Here is a 25,567-nt window from a genome sequence, read left to right on the forward strand (position 1 = left end):
ATTTATCTCATACAGAATCTAACAAAGATCTACCTGTGATGCCTCTTCTGAGTTGGGCCACCAGCTGGAACCACATTACACCAGTTATTAAATATATGCATTAGTTGGTGTTTTGTTTCTGGACTGAATTCTGATTTTTACAAATGGCATATAAAGTCCTGAACAGTGTGGGGCCTAACTATTTGAGGGAGTACCTCTCTCTTTATGTTCTCACCTATTAGTTGGCATCTTCCAGTGAGATCCTCCTTACTGTCCTGCCACTGGGAAATCAGGTGAAAGTGTTTGGGCATTAGTGCCACTGTAATTTGAAATTCTTGAGCCCTAGATGTGGAGAGAGAGAGAGCCTGAACTCCGCTGAAAAGGGCAAGTCTGTTACTTGGGGGTGCTCCTTGATACGGCTTTGTCACTTGAGGCCCAGGTAGCCTCAGAGGCAGAGTGCCTATTTACAACTATGGCAGGTTTGTGCAGAAAGCATTCTTTCTTTTTCAAGCATACTAGAACATAAAGCCTACACACAGAGATAATCTCATATTCTCTGCAGACACACAGCATCCCCAATCAAGGAGTGGACTTTGGGCTTTCAAATTTCAGTGGCACCTTGTGCAAAGCCAAAATTTGGTGCACCCTACCTTCCATTCTGCACATGCACAGTACCATAGTTGTGGTACCCACCTCTTGGCTTTGCACTCAATGTAGAGGAACCAGTCGTGCTGCCCTAAAGTTGCCTCTGCCCCAACCTCAGCACTCTTGCAATTGCTCCACTCACCTATATATTTTGTCCTGAGATAAGGTTCCAGGACTCCCCTCGTCTATACTCACTAAGGCACAGATCTCAAGAAGTTTGGCGGTTGTTGATTTCTGCAACTGTAACTCATTCTGTAACTGTAACTGTAACACCCGTAGTCTTTAACTGTAACACAAAGGAAAGCTGGCTGCATTTAAAATATCAACTGGGGTTGAGTGCTGGGTGGTTGGAAATATCAAGGAAGAGAATGTGAGTAGAAACATTTGTTCCCATCTGATCTCTGTTGATGCCCAAGCTTTCCCCAAGCCAGTACAACCCTCTTTGCTTCTCTTCTATTGTCTTCTTCATTCCTCCCACACATACTTATACATAAAAGTCAACCACATGCAAAACAGATGCGGCTAGCTAGCCTTATGGAAGTTATTTTCCTGCATCCATGAGATTTGTCCCATGCCCATTCCATGACCACTTCCTGGAACATCTTAGACCATTGTCTGGTATACAGCCTTTTCTTTCTACAAGTCTACTTCTCTATTGTTCAGACCTCTGGCTATAGCCGGGTTGACATCATCAGTAACAACAGTGATTTTTGGAGGGGCCACTAGGGGCACATCAGAAGATGGCTGACAATAACATCTCTCCGACCCACCCGAGGTAATTTGGAGGCTGTGATGGGAGTAATAGCCTCCCTACACCCCCCCGGATTGTGAGGGAGGGCTGCCCTTGCCTGCTGTGCCCTATACCACCCCCGAATTTGAGGGGATGGGGGCACTAGGCAGAATGCCCTTCTGTTGATATCGGCGCTCCTGGACGCTGCCTCCGATCCGCACCTCTAGCTGCAAGAACTTCAAAAGAAACGATTAGGATGAAGCAAATGCACATATTTCAAAGGAAGGAGGGGGGTTAAAGACTGCTAACAGAAGAGATCTCTGATAAATGAGACGAGTCAGAAGAACAAGAATTAACCAGATGAAGACACACCAAGACTCGGTATGGCAAAAGGACTGGATGGGGGAGGGAGGGAAACTTTCCTTTCTTTCCTCTATGTGATTAAACAAGAATCCCCCCCCCTCACAAGTCAGAAATGTTGTTTGAAGGACTTAAGCTGTGGATTTATGTCTGTGTGGAGATAAACTTTCTAACCAAAGCATGCTTTAAGGAGAGCGTGGAATGTATAAGGGCTTTGGAATGACGCAGTTAAAAATACCGTCGCCATATTGGGAAGTTCTGTCGGAGGACTTAAGTCTGGGAGGAGAAATAGAGAAATAGAGCTGTTTTTATATTGTGGGTGAAACTTCTCAGAGGGACTTAAGAACGACAGTTCTGTGATTAATGATGGAAAGAGCGATGTTATCTATGAATGCGATGATATATGGAAACCATCTCGATTTGAGGATTGGATGCACGGAAAATTCACACAGGATTATTATTGGTGTTTATCATCTTAAGGAGATTATCAGAAGAGATCATAAAGAAAAAAGAGAAAATATACGAACAAGATGAGATGCGGAAACAGCAAGATAAGACTGGATAGAATTATGAACTTTGTTTGGACTGATTTGGACATTAACGCAGTAGCAAGAAGATGATCAGAATCCCCCTTCGGATCTTGAAATATGGGTCCCCTCAACAAAATTTAAAATTCTGCTTTGTAATTCGGAATTTATGTGATGTGATTTGATTTGATTGGTTGGTTAATAAAAATTATTATTATTATTTTTTTAAAAAAAGAAGTAACAACAGTGAACAGCCAAGAGCAGGGGAAGAAAATATTTCTGAGTCTAGGGCCATGTAGCTTATGGCATGCTTTTAAAAGACAGCTATTCATGGAAATATGTGTAAGATGGTGAAGCTAGTTCCATCTGTGGTAGTAGACTAACATGGCCACTCCACTGGATTTGGTTCTCCCGCTGTTTTTGTACCACAGTTCCCATCATCCCTGACAACTGCTCTTACTAGCTAGGGATTGTGGGAGTTGTAGTCCAAAAACAGATGGAGACTCATGTTGAAGAGGTTGAGTTCCAATGAACTGGGCGGGGGGGGGGGGGAGTGTGCCAGTAAAACTTCCCAGCCAAGCAGGTCCCCTACTGCTCAACAGGACAAAACATTTTAATATTTGAGAACTATGAGTTTAAGGGATTCTTATTGTTTAAAAAACTGATCTGTCCTATATTTACAAACCACTACAACTGTCTCCAACTTAGTGCCGTCCAGATACTTTTGGACAACAACTTCTATCACTCCTCACCATAGGCCATGATGGTTGAGGCTGATGGGAGTTGGAGTCCAACAATGTCTTCTTCTATCACTCCTCACCATAGGCCATGATGGTTGAGGCTGATGGGAGTTGGAGTCCAACAATGTCTTCTTCTATCACTCCTCACCATAGGCCATGATGGCTGAGGCTGATGGGAGTTGGAGTCCAACAATGTCTTCTTCTATCACTCCTCACCATAGGCCATGATGGTTGAGGCTGATGGGAGTTGGAGTCCAACAATGTCTTCTTCTATCACTCCTCACCATAGGCCATGATGGCTGAGGCTGATGGGAGTTGGAGTCCACAATGTCTGGAGGGCACCAGGTTAGGGAGGGCTGAATCAGTAAAACTGGTAGTCCTGTTCGGTCACGCTGCTTGCATGTAAAAATTAAAAAAACACACCATGAATTTATTTTTAAACAAACGAAATACTGCCCCTTCCATTGTATGAAATTACATAATGAGGGGGAGCACTATTTTTTTTTTAAAAAGGCCCATAAGATAAATAGGAGGAAATGAACAGAAAGGAAGGGAAGAAAAAAAGAAGCCAAAATGCAAAAATGCACAGCTTCAGGAGGCACCAGGGGGCACATAATATGAGTTTAGGGGCTGTATGTGGCTCATGGGCAACAATTGCCTACCTGTGGGCTACACCACCTGGCAGCAGCTCTCCAGAATTCCCTTCCTTTACTTGGAGATATCAGGAATTGAAGCCAGAATCTTCTGCATGCAAAATAGGTACTCTACCTTGGTACTGCTACAGCCCTTCCTCCAATCTCCAATTTGGCTAAGGTTAAAAATGATAACGTAAACTAATTCATTTTCTAAGCAAGTCTACTTGTATTAGTTAAGGAAATGCTTGGGGTTGATGAATCTGAATGGTTAATTATCATGCTGCCCTCATACAGGCCATGACATGGGACTATGTCATTTCCATTTTTTAAAAAAGAGCACTTTTAACACTATTGCCTGGTGGTGAAAGCTGCTGCTGGTGAGTGAAAGTTGTTAAAACTAGTGGTGAAAGTAGCTAGAAAAAATAAAATTTTCCCTTGAAGGGGGGAGCACTGTCCAGACAAAGAGCTTATTCAGTTTGTACCCCCCAGAATGCTATCCAGACTAGAGTGGATTTAGGAAATGGCCTTCAGGCTGCACACACCCGTCTGTACTTAGTCTGGTAGACAGAATGCAAGGGATACAGCCAGGAAATCCTGTGCTCAAATAAAGATGGGACTTCCCTATCCAGTCAGCATCTTCAACCTGCAAGGAGGAAAGTGAGCAAGGATCGGGAGGAGAAAGCTCACTCCTGATCTCAGTGTCTTCCTGCAACTTCCACAAGTTGTTTCCTACATTCTTCAGAGCTCTGGATGTAGCTAGGTTAACTTTTGTAACAGCAGCAGGACAGCAGCAGCAGCAGCAGTGGTGTCTACTACCAAATGCTAATGTCATTTGTTTGAGTTTAGGGTACCATGAAACAATAAGACTTGGGTATTTTTTCTGCAAGAGACTAACACAGCCAGACCTCCGGAAACTGTAAGGGTAGCCAATGAGGTGCCCTTCAAATGGGATGAATCCCCGACTACTGGCCATGATGAGAGTTGCAGTCCAAGGACACCCAGACGGCACCATTCAGATTCCTCCCAATTTTTCAGTGTGGTCCTCCAGCCAAGCAATGTGTACAAAAGTGAATATACTAGTGCCTGAAAACGCATCTATTAGTAAAAATAACAGAGAAAAATGCATTATATTAGGCGATACTTGCACAAACGTGTACACAAATGTGTGAATTGGGAGAAATTCACACTAAAGTGATGATAATTTATCTGAACCTAAGATTGCAAAGAAGGGACTTGGGTGGTGCAGTGGTCTAAACCTCAGAGCCTAGGGCTTGCTGATCGGAAGGGCGGCGGTTCAAATCCCCATGACAGGGTGAGCTCCCATTGCTCAGTCCCTGCTACTGCCCACCTAACAGTTCAAAAGCACGTCAAAGTGCAAGTAGATAAATAGGTACCGCTCTGGCGGGAAGGTAAACAGTGTTTCCATGTGCTGCTCTGGTTCGCCAGAAGCGGCTTAGTCATGCTGGCCAGATGACCCCGAAGCTGTATGCCAGCTCCATCAGCCAGTAAAGTGAGATGAGTGCCACAACCCCAGAGTCGTCCATGACTGGACCTAATGGTCAGGGGCCCCTTTACCTTTAAGATTGAAAAAAATGAGAAACTGAGAACAAGGTTTGCTCATCGCTATGTAGCATAGAGTAACGAGACTGTGCAGCTTTTGAAAGGGCTGGCTATGCAAGAATAACAGCAGCAGAAACCTATTTGAGAGAAGCTATTCAACCAGGGAGTCCAAAAGCAAATAAAATTTCTACAGAATGGATTCAGACATCCAATTAAAAACCTCTTCACGTGGGAATAATTTCCCCTTCCCATTAACAGCCACTGAATTGCTTTACGACAAAACCTTCAAATAACCACATTTTATGTGATATTTGCTGTTGTCACATGAGCAGTTTGGCAGTTTGAATTATACCTAAAGAGCAGGGTAGAAGCAAATATAGAATTAATTTAGCAGTTTTCTATACCGCCCATGAAGAAATTTATATCCAGGGTGCTCTACGCTATTATAATGTCACAAGAATAAAAACACATTATAAAGCCGCAGGCAGACAAGAAAGAAACACTGGCAATTTTTATAACTGTATGAAAGATAAAAGACTCAGAAAATAAAGCAGGGGTTAGTTGGCCTCTTCAAGATAGTGCTGTTGGCTTCAAGTGAGCTTGCCTAGGAAGGGTGCCCCATGAATGGGGAACCAACAGTACAGTCTACTACTACATTTCAAATTTTGAGAGCGTGCCGGAGGAACCATGCACAAAATGGCTTTCATGGAGGGGCTGTGGCATAACAGAAAATAGCCACCATGGGGAGTGTGTCATAACACAAAATTAGAGAGATGGCCACCCCTGACAACCTTATGCTTACCAGGGGTGTCAGCTATGTTGGTTAGCGTGTGATGCTGATAATGCTAAGGTTTCAGGTTTGATCCCTGTAAGGGACAGATGCCTATTTCTGCATTGCAGGGGGCTGGACTAGATGATCCTCAGGGTCCCTTCCAGGTCTATGATTCTGTCTTGCTGGTCCTGATTATGGAGAAGGTACACACATCCCGACACTGTTGCTGTAGGGAGCATTCCTCAGCACAGTGGTACCTCAGGTTACAGACGCTTCAGGTTACAGACTCCACTAACCCAGAAATAGTACCTCGGGTTAAGAACTTTGCTTCAGGATGAGAACAGAAATTGTGAAGCGGAGGCATGGCAGCAGCGGGAGGCCCCATTAGCTAAAGTGGTACCTCAGGTTAAGAACAGTTTCAGGTTAAGAACAGACCCCCAGAACAAATTAAGTTCTTAACCCGAGGTACCACTGTACCAGGAAAAATATCAAGGTACAGTCAAACCTCGGTTGTTGAACGTAATGCTTTCAGGAAGCCCACCTGGCTTCCAAAATGTTCGACAACCATGGTGCGGCTTCCAATTGGTTTTTCGACTTCATAAAAGTTTTTGAAAACCAGAACACTTACTTCTGGGTTTTCAGTGTCCGGGAGCCGAAACGTTTCAAAACGGAAGCATTTGAGAACTGAGGTTGACTGTACCAACACCACTCTCATTTCAGATAAATTGTTTAGGGGTACCTGCATGTTTCCCCCCATAACTTTATTTCTAGTAAGACTGGAGCATCTCCCCAGGGGGTCACTGGAAGCCTTCATGGGTGCCATAGCAGTCACAGGCACCAGGTTGGTTATCCCAGGTCTACTCTAGCTGGCAGCCACTCTCCAAAGTTTCAGGAAGTGGTCTCTTCTTGCCAACTGATACTTTCTGTACAGGTCCTTTCAGCTCTTAGTGACACTTGGCAGCCTCAAACGGCTTGTTTCCTGAGGTAGAGAGCCTCAGTAATATGCCACTGTTATGATCTATTTCCAAATGTTTCCAGACTAGAGCTCCTCCTTTGCTAAAGGGTGTCCGGTGTCAGTAGTTACATTAGCACTACTAATAAAACCCATGATTTCAGATTTTGTGTGTTTCTTTGTGTTAGGGTCAAATGATATTAAGCACAACACCCTTGCATCCTACCTGCTTGCTGTTTGAAAACTGAACTGGCACGGCAATACTCCCAAAGCAAACTTTACTTTGGTTTGGCACAAGTTACAAGGCAAAGCCGTAGTTGGCACTCTCTGAAAGTTCCCTTAGCCTTGTTATTTCCTTCCAAGAATGTAAAGGGGTGAGGGAGAACTGTTTTCCATTTTTAAATTTAGTGTTCACTCTGCACAGCTAATATTCCTCATGGAAAACATCTCTAGCGATTGTGACTATGTTAGCATGCCCTACCTGGAGATACCAGGAATCGAATCTGGGGTCTTCTACATGCAGAGCATATGTTCTGCCGCTCAGCAATAACCCTTTCCTTAACATCCATGCTCCAAGCTACAAATGATCTTCCCCTGGCAATGTTTTGAGAGTACGTGTAGTGCAGGGCATGCCTCAGCTTGGGTGCTGCACACTTGAAACTTCATATCAGCCCACCGACACCTGATCTGCCATGGGGTGGTTGAGCTGCCTGGATCATGTTCCTGCCACTCCAAATAACAACACCGGAAACACACCTGATCTTGCCAAAGGTGTCAGTCAATAGGGAAGGTTGGCTTGGCTCAGGGAAGCAGGACTGCAAAGCACCTTGAGCGATTCTGGTGTGCTAATCTGTGCTTGCTGGCTTTGAAAAGCTATTTTGCCACTTTAGAATTGTAGACGTGGAATGGGTCCCCGAGGTTCATCTAGTCCAACCTCCCGAAGTGCAGGAATCTCAACTAGATCATATATGACAGTGGCCATCCAACCTCTGCTTAAAAATCTCCAAGGAAGGAGAGTCCACAACCTCCTGAGGGCTGTTATCATCAGAAAGTTCTTCCTGATGTTTTGTTGGAATCTCCTTCCTTGTAACATGAAGCCATTGGTTCAGGTTCCAGCATCTGGAGCAGAAGAAAACAAGCTTGCTCCATCCTCCATGTGACAGCAGGGTCTGGACTAGATGGCCATTGGGATTTCCTCCAACTCTACAATTATATCATTCTATGAAATTGCTGTTATGGATAGTGCAATATTATTGTTCCCTGACTGCATGATGCATTGTTAGCATAATTGTATATGTTTTTAGTTGTGCGGCGGTTTCAGATCTTCTAAGCTGCCTTGCGAGAATATTGTATTTTGAAAGGTGCTGCCTTGCGAGAATATTGTATTTTGAAAGGTGGTTAATTCACGTATAATTTTTTTTAGTAATATCTACATTAGAAAAGCCTTACATTATTTTTGCCATTCAAAAAAAGGAATGGGAAGTGAAACATGATACCAAAGCTTGCTGTTAATATCCAGTGCTATAATAGCTGGCAGCTAATATGACCATCCAGTCAAATATACTTTTAGTTAAATATACCCAGAAGTACCTACTTGAAAAAATGTTGCAGTAGTGTTCAAGCTATTGCTATTCTGCATAGAAATGAACTTGCAAATGCAAAAATTAGCTATTTGAAGAGGAAATGTTAAGAGAGGAAATGTTAATAACCCCCCCCCAGGAGGAAACTAATAGATTAGAATCATAGAATCATAGAATCATAGAGTTGGAAGAGACCACAAGGGCCATCGAGTCCAACCCCCTGCCAAGCAGGAAACACCATCAGAGCACTCCTGACATATGGTTGTCAAGCCTCTGCTTAAAGACCTCCAAAGTAGGAGACTCCACCACACTCCTTGGCAGCAAATTCCACTGTCGAACAGCTCTTACTGTCAGGAAGTTCTTCCTAATGTTTAGGTGGAATCTTCTTAGATTATCTCTAGTTCATGAATACACTTGGGAGATGGCATAGAAAATCTGAACTTGCTTGTGAACGTTAATGTCAGCTCTTTTTTCCTGCCAAGAAAACATTCCAAAATAATCCTGGTGTCTGTTCCTGGGTCTATTTTGTAATTATCGTAGAATCCCCAATAGACAAGCCTTGATTATCTGAACCTCACTGCTATCTAAAGTTACACCCCTACAGTCACACCACTGCCCGAGATAAACAGTGCTCCCATTCACCAGAATTTCCAATTACCCCATCATTTGAAACTTGCATCTTGCCATTCAGAGGAATGTGGTGGTACAATATAAACAGCAAGCCACTTAACCCAGTAGGCAGACATATATAGAAAGCTGTTTACCCGCCAAGTGAGCTCAAATTCTTCATCGATGGGAGGGACCCCTCTTTGAAAGGGACATGAATGGACAGTAGCAGCCCTCCAATTTCCATTCCGATCATTGCTTAAAAGTGACACTGTCAGAAAGGAAACACCTACTGTGTACCTCCACTTGCCTTCTGATCCCCTATTAGTTAACCCCAAAGTGCCTATGTACACAGCCTTAATCCCCAAGTGTATATGTGAACCAGGGGGAAATCTGGAATTACTTGTAAAGTATTTTGGTTACTAATGCAGCTGTTACAAGTGTTGTATTTGGCAAGGGAACAGAAAAGGCACTGCATACCAATTTCGTGAGCCACCGTAAAAGCCGCATGGAGGCCGTCATCTTCAATCACTGCACAGCTGCGCTCAGGAGAGCATATGGTTCCAACGTCAGCCATTCCCAGAGTATCACATGAATGGTGCCCACATAAATCCTGCCGAGGAAGGAAAGGGAAAAGAAAGCATTTGAAGTACAGTTTTGCACCCACAGGCAATGACAGCTCTGAGCTGAAGGCTCTTTGCAAGCAGCAAGACACGGCGGACGATAACAGCCGACACCAGGAGGGCAACGACAAAGTCAACATGAGCAACGCCATGGGCTCTTCGGCAGACTCGCTCAAAGCTCAAGCTGACAATTTGCTAAGATCAGTCGGAAACCGTTTCCATATATTGTAAAGAAAGCTGGGGGGGGGGAGCTCTTGAGTTAACTCATATTCTGTATACAGAAACACCATTCTAAAAGTGTGAGGAAGACGTTCCTAAGGAGGTGAAGACACATGCTGGCTGTGGAGGGTTCGGTGTGGGCCAGTTCTCTGCGTATGCCTTGCTGGACTGGGAGGTGGTGTTCCAATTCTCTTTTGCCAACTCAGGCTGACATGAGAATCTGCAATGTGCTGATTATCAGTGATGAAGGCCGCTTTGGCAACTGTTCCCATCTCTGAGCTTTTCAGTGCTTCCCAGGGACTTTCCCCCAGTTGCGGTATAATCTTCTTCCCCTTTCTTCTGACCTGCCAGGCCCGGGATGGTTGCCAAAATAATTTTGCTTTAAGGCAAGGGTTATTATAGCTGAGAGGGCAAAGCTCATCTGTTTGGGTTCCTTACATGATCTATGGGGAAGTGCTTGGAGTATCAACTCTGAGCTGGCTTCAATTCCTATCGTTTTTAACGTAATCGGAAAGTAAATCTAACTTCTGAAAAAGAAACAACAAAACTTGGAAATGTCAGAGCAGCCTGACTTTCTTCTCCTTCATTCTGTGATAAGTAACTTTGAAAGCAGAGTTATTTCTCATGGATGTGGCTCACAGCTCCATGGATCAAGAAAGGATTGCTACTGCTGATCCTTTACCACATAGCTGTCACTTTTAATTTTTATATTCCTGCCTCAGGTTTCTTATTCCCTTAGAGATGTATACAGGTGCACAGGTAATTTTATTCATTACATTTCTATCCCACCTTACCTTCAATTTTATTTCATTTTTTAATTTATTGAATATATATACCACCCTTCATCCAAGGATCACAGGGAAGTTTACAGTATAGAAACACAAAACTACATACTGTAATAGTAAACAAAAACAATACCCCACACACAGTTTTAAAAGCCACAGATAGTTTAATTAGGCAAAGGCCTGCTTGTAGAGGAATGCTTTTGCCTAAAAATATGTAATGAAGGTGCCAGGCGAGCCTCCCTTGGCAGAGTATTCCACAAATGGAAAGCCACCACAGAAAAGGCTCGTTTTTGCTTGGCCACCCTCCAACCTCCTATGGGAGGCGGGCAGACAAAGGGCTTCAGTTGGTGATGGCAGGGCCCAGGTCGGTTCACTTGAGGAGAGGCAATGCTTGGAGCTCAAGATGGCAATACATCACTCTCCTCCTCCCCATTTTATCCTCCCAATGACCCTGAGAGGTACGTTAGGCCAAGAAATACTGACTGACCTTTGGTCACCCAGTGAACTTCATGGCCGAGTGGGAATTTGAACCCTAGCCTCCCAGATCCTAGCCCAACACTCTAACCGCTACACCACACTGGCTCTAATGGACAGCTAATGGTAAATCCTGGACATGCAATTTTATGCATTACAGTGTTGTTGCATTATTGAAGAACTGTTCTAATAATAAGGCCCTTGATATGGCTGTTTACTTCAAACCCTTGATAGGTATTGTCATTTTAAATCATGGGTAGGCAAACTAAGGCCCAGGGGCCAGATCCGGCCCAATCACCTTCTAATTATTCAGAGTTTATGGTGTAGGTTATCCCATGTACAGATACCAAAACTGCTCAATAAGGCCATAGGAAGGTAAATGTGGCAGACCCTTGATTAAAAGCAGCACCTGTGAAAACAATTCAGATGCTCCCTAGGAGTAATTCCAATCAGAGTAAGTGGCTTTCCATTATTATTTTTTTACCTAAAATACAAAAAATAAAAATACTGCTGTTTTTACAAGAAACCATGCAAGAAACCTATCAGCATGATGCCTTATTTTTCCAAATCCACAATTTCCGTTTTATTCAAATATTCTTTTTACCACTTCCATGAAAATTATGCACACATATTATATTGTTACTATCCCATAGTGACTCTTAGCCGCAAGTTCTTAACCTCTCACTCTAATAATTCTGGCAACAGGGCATTGTAGACACCCTACTTTAACAACTGTTGCTTTATGGATGTGCGTGCATGTTTCTATATGCCACTAAATTTGATAATTTGCACGATTCATGAAATGTGTAGAATATTGCCGAGTTCATGAAACATCCAAAATGCTCTGCCTAGTTAAGAAATAAAACCAATCTAATGAGTAACTCACATCATTGGCTATGCTTTTGCCTAATTCACCAACTTGCAGGAATTTGGCAAACCAAGCAAATTTAATGTTTTAAATGCAATTTATATAAAAGCTAGGCTACAGTCACATACATTACTTACTGGGCCTCCCGCTGAAATTTATTTTGATAAAAGGTGCTTACTTTTGAGTAGGTGTGAAGAGGATTATGCTAGGAGGAATTTCATGAAAAGAAACAGGCTATTTCATGAAAGCTGGAATACTTTGCTAATTTCATGACCAATTTTTATGATTGGTAGTATGACCAAAATGGTCAGTATGGTGGCTGGCAGCTGGATTGGCCAAAGACAGAGTGCGGGGACAAAGGGATGACTCCTACTGCAGTGCCTCTCTCACTGAAGACCTCCAAAGGCTTCACACTGGAGTATCTCCCCCATTCATCTATTTGCAACTAAGAGCTGTCTGAGACAAAGGGCCAAATGAGACAAGATGTCATTCATACAGTGAACAATCATTCTATCTGCCACTATGGCTGGGGCTGTGAGAAACATCAGAAGCAGCCACCAAGTGAGGAAGCCCTGGCCTGTGTGGGACTAACATCTAGATGCTTCAATAGCCAGTTCTGGACCTGGAGACTCAGCTACAGACTGGCGTTTGTTGGAACATTGGAGAACAGGGGTGGAGGGAAGGGATGCTCATGGAATTTGCAGATGGCACCAAACTGGGAGGGGTAGCCAATGCTGCAGAAGACTGAATTGAGATCCAATGTGTCCTTAACTGATTGGAGAGCTGGGCCAAAACTAACAAAATAAATTTCAATAGAGACAAATATAAGGTTCTACACTTAGGCAGATGGGGGACAACAGTAGTACATGTGAAAAGGATTGACGGGTCTTAGTCGACAGCGTGATGCTCCAGCAAAACAACAAACAAAAGCTAATGCTTTTCTAGGCTGCATCAACAAAAGTATAGTGTCCCAATCAAGGGAAGCAATAGTACCACTCTATTCTGCCTTGGATCTACAGTACTGTGTACAATTCTGGGTAGTAGAATTTAAGGAGAAATAGTGACAAGCTGGAGAAGGGGGCAACCAAGCCTTATGAGGAATGGTTGAGGGAGTTGGGTATGTTACCTAAGCCTCTTGACTAAAGACCGCTGTACCACACATGCATTTTAGAAGAAAGATTCCAGCAGCTGACCTCAACTTATCTGATATTCTTTTCAAAGTAGCTGGATCAATACAAAGTCACAGCACAGGAAGCATGCAATGTAGGGTTGCAATGCATAAGGAAACTTAAGGCTTGACACTATTGATTTAGGAAAAAATGAGCAGGACATCACAAAATCTGTAACTCATTTGACAGTCTCTTAGAGGTCAGGATTTTGGGGTGGGGAGGAGTTACATTTGAAAATTAAAGATAAGAGATTTTGTATTTTCCTATAACGAACTCATTTTCTGAGTGCCTATCCTTATGAAGTCAACATGAGACTATCCACATAGAAAAAGGAGGCATCAACATACTCAGAGGAAGCCTGATGTTTGCAGAAGTAGGTGGTGGTGGGGAAATAGGAGGGGACACGGGGACTAAGAGGGCAAAGAACCAAAGTCCAAATAGCCCAATGAAGTCTGAGCTTGCTCAGTGGGCACAGAACTAGCTGACTGTTAGAACACAGAAACTGAAAACTAGGGAGGAGGAAATAAAACCTCCTAGAATAGGGCATGGCTGATGGACTGAAACACTGAGCAGACTACGGCGCAACATTTTGTGCTAGGTACCACATGCTTAGGGAACCACCACCAAGAGCTACCTGTCTGATTTGTATGTCTCTTCAGCCCTTTGTTTCTATGGTACAGTAGTCTCTGGAGGTACAGCTACTACTATTTGTCAAGTCAAGCATTACACTTGAATAAACCATAGCACGGTTTATAAATCCACTTCAAACCATGGTTTGACAATTCGGATGCCATGACTAACCATAGTTAATCTTCCTGTTACCTTATTTGGCATGACATCTGTACTAAACCAGTGTTTTCAGTACACCATGCAATGCCTACAGTAACTTGAAGTGATGGAAGGAGGGTATTACAGTGTATGTTTGTTCACATGTTGCACAACTAGATAATTTCGTTTTGAGATAATCCTATACCACCATAGTAGAATAACGTATTTTAAGCATGCTAGCCTATATTTACCCGAATGACAGTGGAGAAGTTTCTTTATGAAGAGCAAATGCAATCGTTTTAGCACAATCAGGGTCTCAGTTAAAATTGACATTAAATACTTAGAACCCCTATAGCTATATTGCTGGCATTTGGTATTATAGCCTATCCCCTGGAATACTGACATGGGATAGTGGTTTGTTAAGGAAAAGTCACTAGTGCCAAAGAAAGCATGCATTTTGCTGAACATAATTAGCATTTATAGGACTTGGATAACTCAGCACTTGCTGTTAAGTTTCAGCACCACTTTCACTTTGATAATTAACCGGATCCCACATACAAGTGCTGCATGGAAAACAGCAAAGCAATGACCTCTGGCTGATATGTGGTTTTTCTTAATGAGACAGGCGTGCTAACATTATCGTTGAATATACCACCCAGTTCTTGAACCACCCAGCTTTCAAGACTTGGCTACTTTTATGTCTTTTGTGAGAAACATCTCTTTCAGTTTTCACATGACTTGGGGAAGGGTGAGAGGGAAATAATATAAGTGGACTTAGTCCAAACTGCTTACTGTATTCTGTCTCCCAGAGCTTCTGCTCCAATTGATCTCAGGTGATGACGGAAATAGATTTGGTGGATTTTACAGAGTGACAATGAAACAGGCTCAAGTAATGAGAAGAATGGCGTTGGTTTAGACAGCTGGAACCCTCTTCCATCGTGTGTTTGCCTTGTGACAGGCAGTCTGGAGAACATTGTTTGAGTCAATAAGCAATGTTAACACAGCAAATAACTAGTTTCCAGAACCACCAAATTAGTCATGGGCAGACAGGACTGATGCTCAACATATTGGCTAATGTAAATGGACTTAACATGCAGAATGCCTTGGGCATGAACATTTGAAAATCTTACCCTTGGCAGGAGTTCTTAAACAGATCTGGCTTTTAACCAACTACATACCCACGCAACCCAAATAAATTACATGTCTCATCAATCTTCAGTCTTATAATACCAATTTGGAAGCAATCCCACTGAACTGAGTATGGTGCTGTTAACAACTCTACTTGTACCAGTGTAGGCTACTAGGTTAAATTGTTGCCATATTCCATGAAGTGGCTTTTACATTGTGTGGAAGCTCAAATATAAAGTGGAAGTTAACAGGAAACATAAAGAAAACAGAACAAACAGGAGTGAGAAGGGGAATGAAAAATCTCACTGATAAGTAGCAAGGCAGTTAAGAGTTCCTCTAACTTCCTTTGACTCTCACCTCAGGTCCCATTCCTACATCTTTTTCAACTGCAATACTGTTAACCTGTCTCAGGGTACTGAGTTAGAACAGGTTATCAATTGAAACAAAGATTGAAATGCATGCAACAGAATAAGCTCCCCCCCAAAAAAAAAGCTTCACAAAGAACAACCAAATTCAATAATACAGGTATTTGTGCAAATAAAAGTTGCGTGTGGCTTATTGACTCACTCACTCCATCACAGAGACATAAACTGTTAGTTTACTTCTTCTACAATTATTAAGCTAAAACTTGGTATATATGTGGTGGTCCAAGACCACAATCACTGCAATTCCTAGGGGAAAAGTCTAAAAATGGGACATTTTTACAGTTAGCGGTCAAAATTTGGTAAATAATTTTTTCCTCCATCTCTACAATTCTATGAAACCCTCAAAAAATAAGCCAGCATTCCAGCAGAGACACAGATTAGCAGAATATGTGACTGAATGTTGGACTCTGAGTCGTCTACACACTTGTATCATCCTCAGAAACACTCTTCACATGTTACTCAACACAGAAACTAAATAAATGCTAGAAAGCTGAGTTTTGGAGGTAGTAATAGTAGTTTTGTAGTCATTTTCAGTAGTGTTCAAAGCAACCCTCTTAACAGAATAAGCCTTTGCATGTTTACTCAGAAGGAAGCCTCACTGTGCTTAATGATGCTTACATCCTAATTAAGGATTGCAGCCTAAGTGTATCACGAGACCCTTGATAAGAAGAATGGTAACAGCAGACAAGATTTCATGAAAGTCAGTATACCTACTGTTTCAGATCTTTCCATGAAATACAGTCTTGGGAGCTTACAAGGAATGCTCTGGGCATGCATGCGCTGTTGTTACAGAGCAAGTGCAGAACCCCTCAAACCTAGATGGCCAAGTGAGTGAAGAAAGCAGGGTATGATCCTCTGCAGTACAAAGGTCTGAAGCTAACTAAGCAAATTTATTACAGAGCAAGTGAAACTTGTTGAGACAAACACACTGCACATCCCCCTTTAGGCTCAGTGAACTAGTTTCACCAATTTGAGGAGGGATTCTGACCACTGCTTAAAAGTTCACCATGATAAAATGTCACAAGAAAAAGTGTTGCTACATAACAAGTAAATAAACACATGTTTAACTAGTAACTCCATTTTTAAAACAGCCTGTATTCTGATAAATGTTATATGCTTTCAAAACAAGAATTTCTGAAGACTAGAGGTGTATGGAAGTGAGAGCTGGACCATAAAGAAGGCTGATCGCCGAAGAATTGATGCTTTTGAATTATGGTGCTGGAGGAGACTCTTGAGAGTCCCATGGACTGCAAGAAGATCAAACCTATCCATTCTTAAGGAAATCAGCCCTGAGTGCTCACTGGAAGGACAGATCCTGAAGCTGAGGCTCCAATACTTTGGCCACCTCATGAGAAGAGAAGACTCCCTGGAAAAGACCCTGATGTTGGGAAAGATGGAGGGCATAAGGAGAAGGGGACGACAGAGGATGAGATGGTTGGACAGTGTTCTTGAAGCTACCAACATGAGTTTGACCAAACTGTGGGAGGCTGTGGAAGACAGGAGTGCCTGGTGTGCCCTGGTCCATGGGGTCACGAAGAGTCGGACACAACTAAACGACTAAACAACAACAAGATATGGTTAACTTGTGGCCATCCAGATATGGTTGGACTTCCACTCCCGCCAGTCAACACAGTCCCCAAACCAGGAATTATGAAGGTTGTATTCCAGTGGCATCTGTTAGTCACTCGTGTTATAGACCATTGACAACATGAGAGCACATCCTATGGCAATCTGAATATTTAATGAACATAAAGTTAGGCATGAAGAATTGTTTGCATAGTGTGTTTAGGGATGGGACAATCTGTCCGTTTAGGTTATCTTGGTTTCTCATTTTTCCAGTCTTAAATTCAGTTCTCCACATTTCTGGAGCAATTTGTGATTTAAAAAAATCACTGTGAAAATTCATTAGCATTTTTATGACAATTTCTGCTAATAAGCTTACTGTTATATGCAGTTTTGACTGATTTCTGCAAACAATTTCCCCTATATTATTATTTCTATATTACCCATTTTCTGCACACTTTCCTCTAATATATGCATTTTTTAAACATTGGTTGGAGAACTGCAAATTCAGATACCCAGCACAAATTTCAAACAATGCCTGCTTTTCCATTTGATAGATTTGCCTTTAGACATGAATTGAATTGAATTGAATTGCTACCTAATTCTAATTGTGGTGGGTTCATTTGATAGATATGCAAATATTAGTCTACTGAAGTTCAAAGTGGCCTTGAATAATAAACAGGGATGGAAAGTGTACCTCACACATTTGATCCACAACCAAAAAACAAGCAATTTAGAAGAAGGCATCTGGGTATACAAAAACTTAGCAGAGCAGCATTCGGAGCCCATCAAAACATGGTACTGTGGCTAAGCGTCTAGTTGCTAAGCAACCGACTTCATACTTTCAAAACAGAGTTGTAAAAGTTGAACACTCATGCCAATTGCTGCTACTTCTCGTCTTGTTGAAAAAACAAAACTGGGAAGAAAAAACCTCCACAAAAAACACTAGTAGGCTTGAAATGCCCTGTGCCCTGTGAGATGTTTCTCCTCTGACACTTTTACCTTTTAACTCTTTTTCATGTTTACAGTCTGCAAATGTGAACAGTGAATCACTCACTTCAAATGCCATTAGATGAAGACCTATGCACATTTATGCATTCCTGGACACCTCTCTTTCTTCCCTCGATTGTTTTTTTTAATTGAGGAAAATCAATTCAAATGTATCTCCAATGAACTGAAAATGCCAGATTTAGACATCAGTTTATATAATCTGAGATAACAGAGCTGAAGTGAGCAGAATATGTGACAGTTCTCGTGTTTCAGTTACCCCTTGCAAGGACAGCATAGACAAGGAATGCTATGTCTGGCCATTAACTTTGTTGCAAAATCTGCATCCCTTGTTAATGCTCAAAAGAAATGTCAGTGGGACAAGGCAAAACTCACATGGGCAAAATGTATGGTTCTTGTTCCTTCTACATAATGTTCCTCTATATTGTTTTGATGAACCTCCAACCTGCAACTTAACCATCTCATTCCAAAGTTTTCAAAATGATTTAGTGAGAGAATTAGTAAGGTTGAGTAAGGGTTGAGCATCACAGTAGATACCCAATGAAAGGCCCACACAACTTCTTCATTACAAGTTGGTGCATTACAACACAAATCAATAAGTCAGTAGTCCATTTCTACCCTTCTTCAAGGACTGAACAAAAAAAAAAGACAAACAACTTGTGTGGGTCAGCTAGTGCACAGTGATCCATGTGATCATATCTGCACAAAACGTCTAGAAGAGTAGCTGTATAGGGTTGCAGTAAAAACCAAAAAGATTGCTGTGGCACCAAACACATTTATTACAATGTAAGATTTTATGGCCTAGAGTCCACTTCATCAGAAGAGAAAGTGGATTCTAGTCCAAGAAAGAAAGCTGATGGCATGTGTTAACCTTTAAGGTGCCACAACGCTTTTTGTTGATTTTATACACAAAGGATTTGTGCTCTAGATAGCAATTTCATATGACTATTCCACCATGTACACATCCAGTTCATGTTCTGAAGGTATAATGGCTGTCTATCTATATGTCTATTTGAATTGGTTATATATCTGAAGTGGATCATCCCACTTTGGTAATATGGACTGCTCCTAAAAGCTATTGCTAAGTATCAGGAGGACACTACATTGGTCATCCCTGATGTGCAGTAATTAAAAACTTGTCTTAAGAGTACTGAGTTGCCACCTTGTTAGATCCCTTTCCCTGGGAAACTCCAGTGCATGCATATGTGTGCGACTGTATTGAGAAAAATGCAAGTTGTCAAGCTCTGGTCTCTCCAAAGCAATTTTCTAAAATCAGGTGGACCATCAAACAACTTGCTTATATAAGCTGCAGAATCAGATTGAGGGAAGCTAGTCTCAAAGGAGCCTAGAAAAGCATGTCAGATTTTGTTTGTGTTGATAAAAATCTGGGTTGAACTCAGGAGACTCCTGAGTTCATGGTTGAAAACAAATGGCTTTGGACATCAACAGAGAGAACATACAGCACAAGTGCAGCACGACAGGAACACCATAATATTTCAAGTATTTGGAGGAATAAATAAACATACGAGGGCTTTTTCTGTCTCTCTCCTTACTCCTTCACTGGAGTAACTCATTCCACAAACTATCCCAAGCCTCTCTTTTTCCTGGCACTCTTGTGATGTAGCGGAGGAAGGGAACTCTAATGGAAAGTTATGTGTTTTTCTGAATTAAAGTAGGAAAAGCGGAAGAACATGCTGAAGGGGACATTCATGTTGAAAAGTTCTGCTGCATAAACAGTGTCACATGTTCTTCTGGAACCACTCCCCTTAACTAGTTCAGCCAATGCTGCTGGATTATCACTCAGCACTCATCCAGAAAGCTGTATGGAGAACCCTTGCCAGTTCAGAATTCTAGCAGATTAGGAGACCAATTTCCACGCTGTGGATAATGAGGCATTAGAGCCCCACCCCTCGCCTACCTTGGTGCACCACTTTTCTGCAGCTATGTTTACATGTGGTTTGAATTTGCGTTCCCCTCTCTTGAGCCACACATGTTGCGCCTCTCCGGTTTTATTGCTACTTTCTTTTCATGCTGGAAATGCCATGTTAAATTACCAGCAACTAAGCAAGGAAGTTGTGAGCTCCCTGAGGCCACCTCACACATTTTCCTTTCCCTCTAATCTCAACAGAGTCAGACTGGGATTTGAGCCAGAGGTGTTCATAGTTGTTCTTCTCATCTGGTAGATACACAGAAAGATTGGCAAGCCTACCAGTGCCTTATCTTATTACTTAAATGGGTTCATTTCCACCACCACCCAACAGAAAATTTTGGTGAGCTTCAGCACTGGGTATAAGTTTGGCTAGAAATGTGTTGCGTCATCTTAATAGAGGGATATTCATTGCTGTTCAGGAGCAACATCAATAGAAAAAATAACTTACTTTTATTTATTTTTTAAAATCCTAACAGCTTGCTCTCCTATAATAATCTCCTAATGGTTATTCTATGCAAATTATGGACACATGACAGCCTTATGAGAAAGTTAACAGGTTGTAGGTGGAATGAGGACATGAATCTTGGAAGAGCTTGTTGAAAGATGAGCAATGCACATACTTTCTCTCTGCACTACCAGGTGTCAGGGATGTCTTTGGCACAGAAGAGCCAGAAGGCAAGTTTCTGCTCACTGGGCAGGTTTTAAAGATCATAATTGCTGTGATAGGTCATAGCTCAGTGGTTAGAGCACAAGCTTTGCATGCAAATGGTCCCAGGTTCAATTCCCAGCACCTCCTCACTGGACTGGGAAGTGACCCCTGTATGAAACCCTGAAGCTGCCAGTTAGTGTAGACAGTACTGAACTAGATGGACCAATGGCCTGATAATTTCCAAAAACCTCTGGTTGGCAACTGTGTTTACAAACACCTGTTTAAGATCCTGATTTTGCTACAATATGAATTGCATCAGTTCTTCACCATCAGCATACAGAGCTCCAACGGTTCTACTTCCAATCTGTGCACCAGTGGGAGAAACATCTCATGGTTAGTGCAATGAGTGCAGGAGGATGCTGCATCTCAAATGGACACATGACCCAATTGCTTGTTATTTTGTTTGGAAACAAGGGCACTTCCACACAACAGTTCATTGTGGACCCAGCACTGCTCATGCATGCAACTTTTGCACATGTGATATTCTCATTCAATTGCCAACCTATCCTCCCCCTTCCACACTGAATCCAGAGTGACTATTTCCAATGATTTTTAAAAAACAACAACAAGCAAAATTTTAGTTTTCTGCAGGAACAGTAAGCCTACAATAAATGGGAAAATAACAGGGGACACCTTTTGATGAGCACATTACATGAATGCTGTGCAGAACTTGGGCACAGGAGCAACACCAAGTTGACAATAAGCTGCTGTGTGGAAGCACCCTGGGCTTCCCTATCCATATGTGTATCTATCTCTATTATCTATCTATCTATCTATCTATCATCTATCTATCTATCTATCTATCTATCTATCTATCTATCTATCATCTCCCCTTTCACTCAGGCTCCCTAGCAGATGCTTGGAATTATTACTGGAACCTCAAGTATCTACTAAACCTGATGTGACACCACCTTAGCATTAGTGATATTGAACCCAATGGCAAACAGGTGTTTTCAGTAGCACTTTGGATTCTTAAGACAGCATCTACGAAACCTTTGGACATTTACAACCAGAGATGAATTTAAAAAGAAAGAAAAAGACAGCAGCAATACAATCACATACATTCATAAAGCCCAAGAGAGGACCTCTTAGGGCATCAAGTCCAACACACCTGCAGTGAAGCAGAAGAATGAAGCTGAGGGTGATGAACCCAGCTCCGCAAGGCTGGCGGAGGCCTGAGCGGGATCCCTCAGCCACGGCCTCCTCCCAAACCTACCTCACGGGTGAAGAGGATGGCAGCGTCGTAATGTTCCTCGTGCTGGTCGTCCAGTTGGTTGTGCTGGTGCTGCCACTTGCAGAAGTTCTTGAGAGTGGTGGCCGCATTCTTGTTCACCTCCAAGCCCTTCTCCTTGTCCCCCAGCACCACCACCTTCACCACCGCCAGGCGGATGTGGTTCTCAATACTGGCGTGGCCATAGAGGCGGGAGGCAATGGTGGCCAAGGTCAACAGGTAGTGATGGAGACCCTTGCCATACTTCTTGGCCATGGAGTCGTCGGCCACCAGCAGAAGCTCCACCTGCCTGGCCCGCGAGATGGAGCGCCGTTTTCTGTTTCTGAGGCCCGCCGGTGGGGAGAAGTTTCCCGACAGCGCCGCCCTGGTGGTGAAATCCGTCTCCTCCTGCCGCAGGCCCAGCTTCTTCTGGTCCAGAAAGGGCACCTTGGGCGAGCCGCGCGTCTCGCAGCTGGGCCGAGAAGGCACCGTTTGGAAGCTGAAGTGCTCCTTGGAGAAGAGGTGCGCCACCCGCGCGGACTCCCCGTCGTAGATGCGCTCCCGGGCGGGCTCTTCCTCCTCCTCCTCGGCCCCTTCCCCGCCGTCGTCTGCCAGACGCAGCGGCTTCACGGTGTAGCGGGCGTGCTTGACCGCGAAGTAGCCGTCCAAGCCGCCGCAAAGGTCGAAGACGGCCAAGGACTGCGCGCTGCCGTCCACGGTTCCGCGGTAGTAGCAGCGCCCCTTGCCCTGGAGCAGCTGCTCCGCGGAGCCCAGCAACGCGTCCTTCTCCAGGTCCAACAGGAAGCGCTGCCCGCCGGCGTACAGGACGTAGCCCACCTTGCCGCCCCCCGAGTACGTCTGGTCCACGCGCTCCACGAGGCCGCTGGACCCGCGTGGCGGCTGCTGCTGCTCCGGGACGAAGAAGGGGGGCGCAGCGCCCGGCGGCGGCGCTGCTGCTGCTGCTGCTGCTGCTTTGGAGAGCTGCACAGCTTTATCATAGGCAGGTGCTGAAGTTGCCGGGGAAACTCCGGCGGCCGAGGCAGCCGCTTGCAAGCTTGCAAGCAGCAGCAGCGCCGGCAGCGGAGGGCAAGGCAACTTCAGCAGCATGGTGGGCTCCGCAGCAGCAGCAGACGGAGAATCGATTGCCGGGTCGGCGATCCGGGCGGGAGATCGGGGCGCCAACGGGACAGGCTGGTGGAAAACAAAAGGCTGGAGAAGTCTTCGCCGGACGAGTCAAGAGCGCATCGGTGGGAGGGAGACGCGGCTCTCGCAGCAGCCAGAAGGCATCGGAGAAGTTGGGACTTGGCGCCTCGCTCTCTCTCGCTCGCTCTCTCGGCCACCGAGTCATCCGACGGGAGCAAGGTCGGCTCTGGCACAGCTCCGAGGGTCTCGCCGGCTTCCTCCGTCCCCTTGTTTTTTGGGTTGATGAGTTGGTTTGGAGAGGCGGACGGCAGAAAGAGTGAGTGAATGTGTGTGTGAGAGAGAGAGAGGTAGGAGAAAACAAGCCCTCCCTTGCCGGCCAGGGGGTGGGAGAAAGGTCCCAGATTCTCAAGGTTCCCCCTCCTCCCTCTCCGAGTTTAATGGGTGTTTGGTGGCGGCGGCGGCGGCGTTATCCCCAGTCCGCCGATGTGAACAAGAGGAGAAGAGCGAGAGCTGTGAAGATGAGAGGAGGTGGAACAATGAATTTATAGTGGAATGCCATCCTGCAATGGCAATTTCAACAATTCGTCATTGCAGGCTGCCTCTTAAAGGGAGAGCTTCGCAGCCTCCACTCCCACACTTCCTTCTCGTTTAATCAGACACCGGAGCGCGCGGGGGGGGGGCGGAGAGGGGGAGAGGACCGCTGAAAAGGGGAGGGGGAGGAAGAAAGAAGGACGGGGCGGGGGAGGTTCGCGGAGGTGAGAAAGCGAGCGAGGCAACGGAGCAGGGAGGGGACGTTTGTTCAAGCGGGGCGGGGGAGGAAACCCACCCGATCGCCTCTCGGAATCCTTTAAAGCCACAGCGTCCCCTGGTAAAAGGTTGAGATTTCTTCACCAGCCCTGTTTACTTGCTACAACCTTTCGCTTTCTTCCCCCGGTGTCCTGCCAGGTTAGCCCCTGATCCTGTTATGGCACTTAGGTCTTTATTGGGCGGGTGATGAGACAACTTTATAGGGACAGGAAAAGGCTGGATCTTCCTGAAACTTTTTCTTTCTTTCTTTCTTCTGCCGCCGTCTCGGCAGATGCCCGGTAGGGAAGAAGACAACAACACACGTGCGGCACTTTCCTGGCGTGCTGCAAGCAGGGCGAGGAGGGAATGGGTAGCGCACCAGAGGCAGCAGCCGCTGCGACGGCACCAAGGAAGGCTGAGGGGGCGCTGCTCTGTCCTGCAGCTCCTGCCCAGGGCAGCAGCTGCCACTTCTCTGCAAACAGGAGAAAAAGCCGAGCCCTTTCCCCTTCCTTTTATCTTTATCGCTTGGATTCTCACGACAAGCCTGCCTGTCATTATCCCAAGCCAACTGTCACTTAGTCTCCAAGGTCTGTAATTTCCTCCCACGCCCAAGAGAAGGGCAGAAAAGGTTAGGAAGAGTTAACTCTTACCACAGTCTCGGGAAGGAAAACGCCTTCCCACCTTCTGCCCAGCCCAACCCATGTCCCCCTGCCCTGGTGACCCAACAGACGGGCACATAGTCTCAGCTGACTGCCAATTTCATTATTCCACCCAGATTGGCTCTCTGCAGCCCCAAAGGAAGAAGCCAAGATAGAACTGCCTCTTTACAGAAGTGGATGTGACAAGTGAAAAGGGAACCAGGCCATCATTCCTGCTAATCTGGTCAAATGAGGTACCAAAGTGGACAGGTTTCACAGGAGTAAACAAGGAGTTCTATTCGTGGTTGTGTATGTGTGTGTGTTTGCTGTGCTTGTTGGAGCTCTGCAGCTTCAGAGGCTATGTAAATAATGGGACTCTATCACCTATGTAGAAAAGAATTCTGTCTGGGAAAGATAATGGCCTTATTTTTATTCACAGAATCATAGAATTGCAAAGGACCGCAAGGATAATCTAGTTCAACCACCTCCAATGCAGGAATCTTTTTGCCCAACGTGGGGCGACCCTGATATTAAGTGTCGTGAGCTCTATCAACCAAACCGTATACAAAGTATACAGTATTGTGGCCTGTGAAACATAAATGTGACAATGTCTTGGCTAAGATAATCAGTGTTTCAATTCTATTTTACTTTTAGAAAGGACCAACTAGAAAGAACTCTAACCCCAACTCTTTGCACTTCTTCAAAGTCCCTTACATTTGACTCCTAACAAATTAATGTATGGTTCATGACTGGCATTCTGAATTAGCAGTCCCAACCTCAAGTCACTTAAAAAAAAAAAAGGAAAAGGGTACCTTGGCCTGTTGACAGTGAAGCTGTGCATATGCGTGTCTACTCATAAGTAAGCCCTCCGGTTGAGTTCAGTAAGGCCATAAGGGCTTAATATCAGGCAAAGTGTGCATTGGACTAAGGCTACTATGCCACTGTCCCATCACAGACCACACTGGGCTACAAGCAGGGAGCTTGTCGAAAGGTGCAAGCAGAACAAATAGCTCCACATGATTGCAGCAAAGAAAC

The 25,567-nt window shown here is 44.2% G+C and overlaps 1 protein-coding gene and 1 long non-coding RNA gene across 2 annotated transcripts in view; one reads left to right on the top strand and one right to left on the bottom strand.

The window, feature by feature from the left end:
* Positions 1–23,758, bottom strand: part of ADAMTS5 (ADAM metallopeptidase with thrombospondin type 1 motif 5) — a 52,111-nt gene extending 28,353 nt beyond the window's left edge. Inside the window, exons 1-2 of the mRNA XM_082220733.1 lie at positions 21,972–23,758; positions 9,567–9,699 (exon numbers count right to left, since the gene is read on the bottom strand). Of these exons, the coding sequence (XP_082076859.1) occupies positions 9,567–9,699; positions 21,972–23,072 (1,234 nt within the window). The 5' untranslated portion in view covers positions 23,073–23,758. The remainder of the gene's footprint in view (positions 1–9,566; positions 9,700–21,971) is intronic.
* Positions 23,347–25,157, top strand: LOC309531380. The gene is made up of 2 exons (XR_014219275.1): positions 23,347–23,424; positions 24,670–25,157. It is a non-coding gene; the product is annotated as an uncharacterized lncRNA (long non-coding RNA).
* Positions 25,158–25,567: the final 410 nt, after the last annotated feature.

Source organism: Podarcis vaucheri, assembly GCF_965113315.1.
Source record: "Podarcis vaucheri genome assembly, chromosome: 4".
NCBI classification, from domain to species: domain Eukaryota; kingdom Metazoa; phylum Chordata; class Lepidosauria; order Squamata; family Lacertidae; genus Podarcis; species Podarcis vaucheri.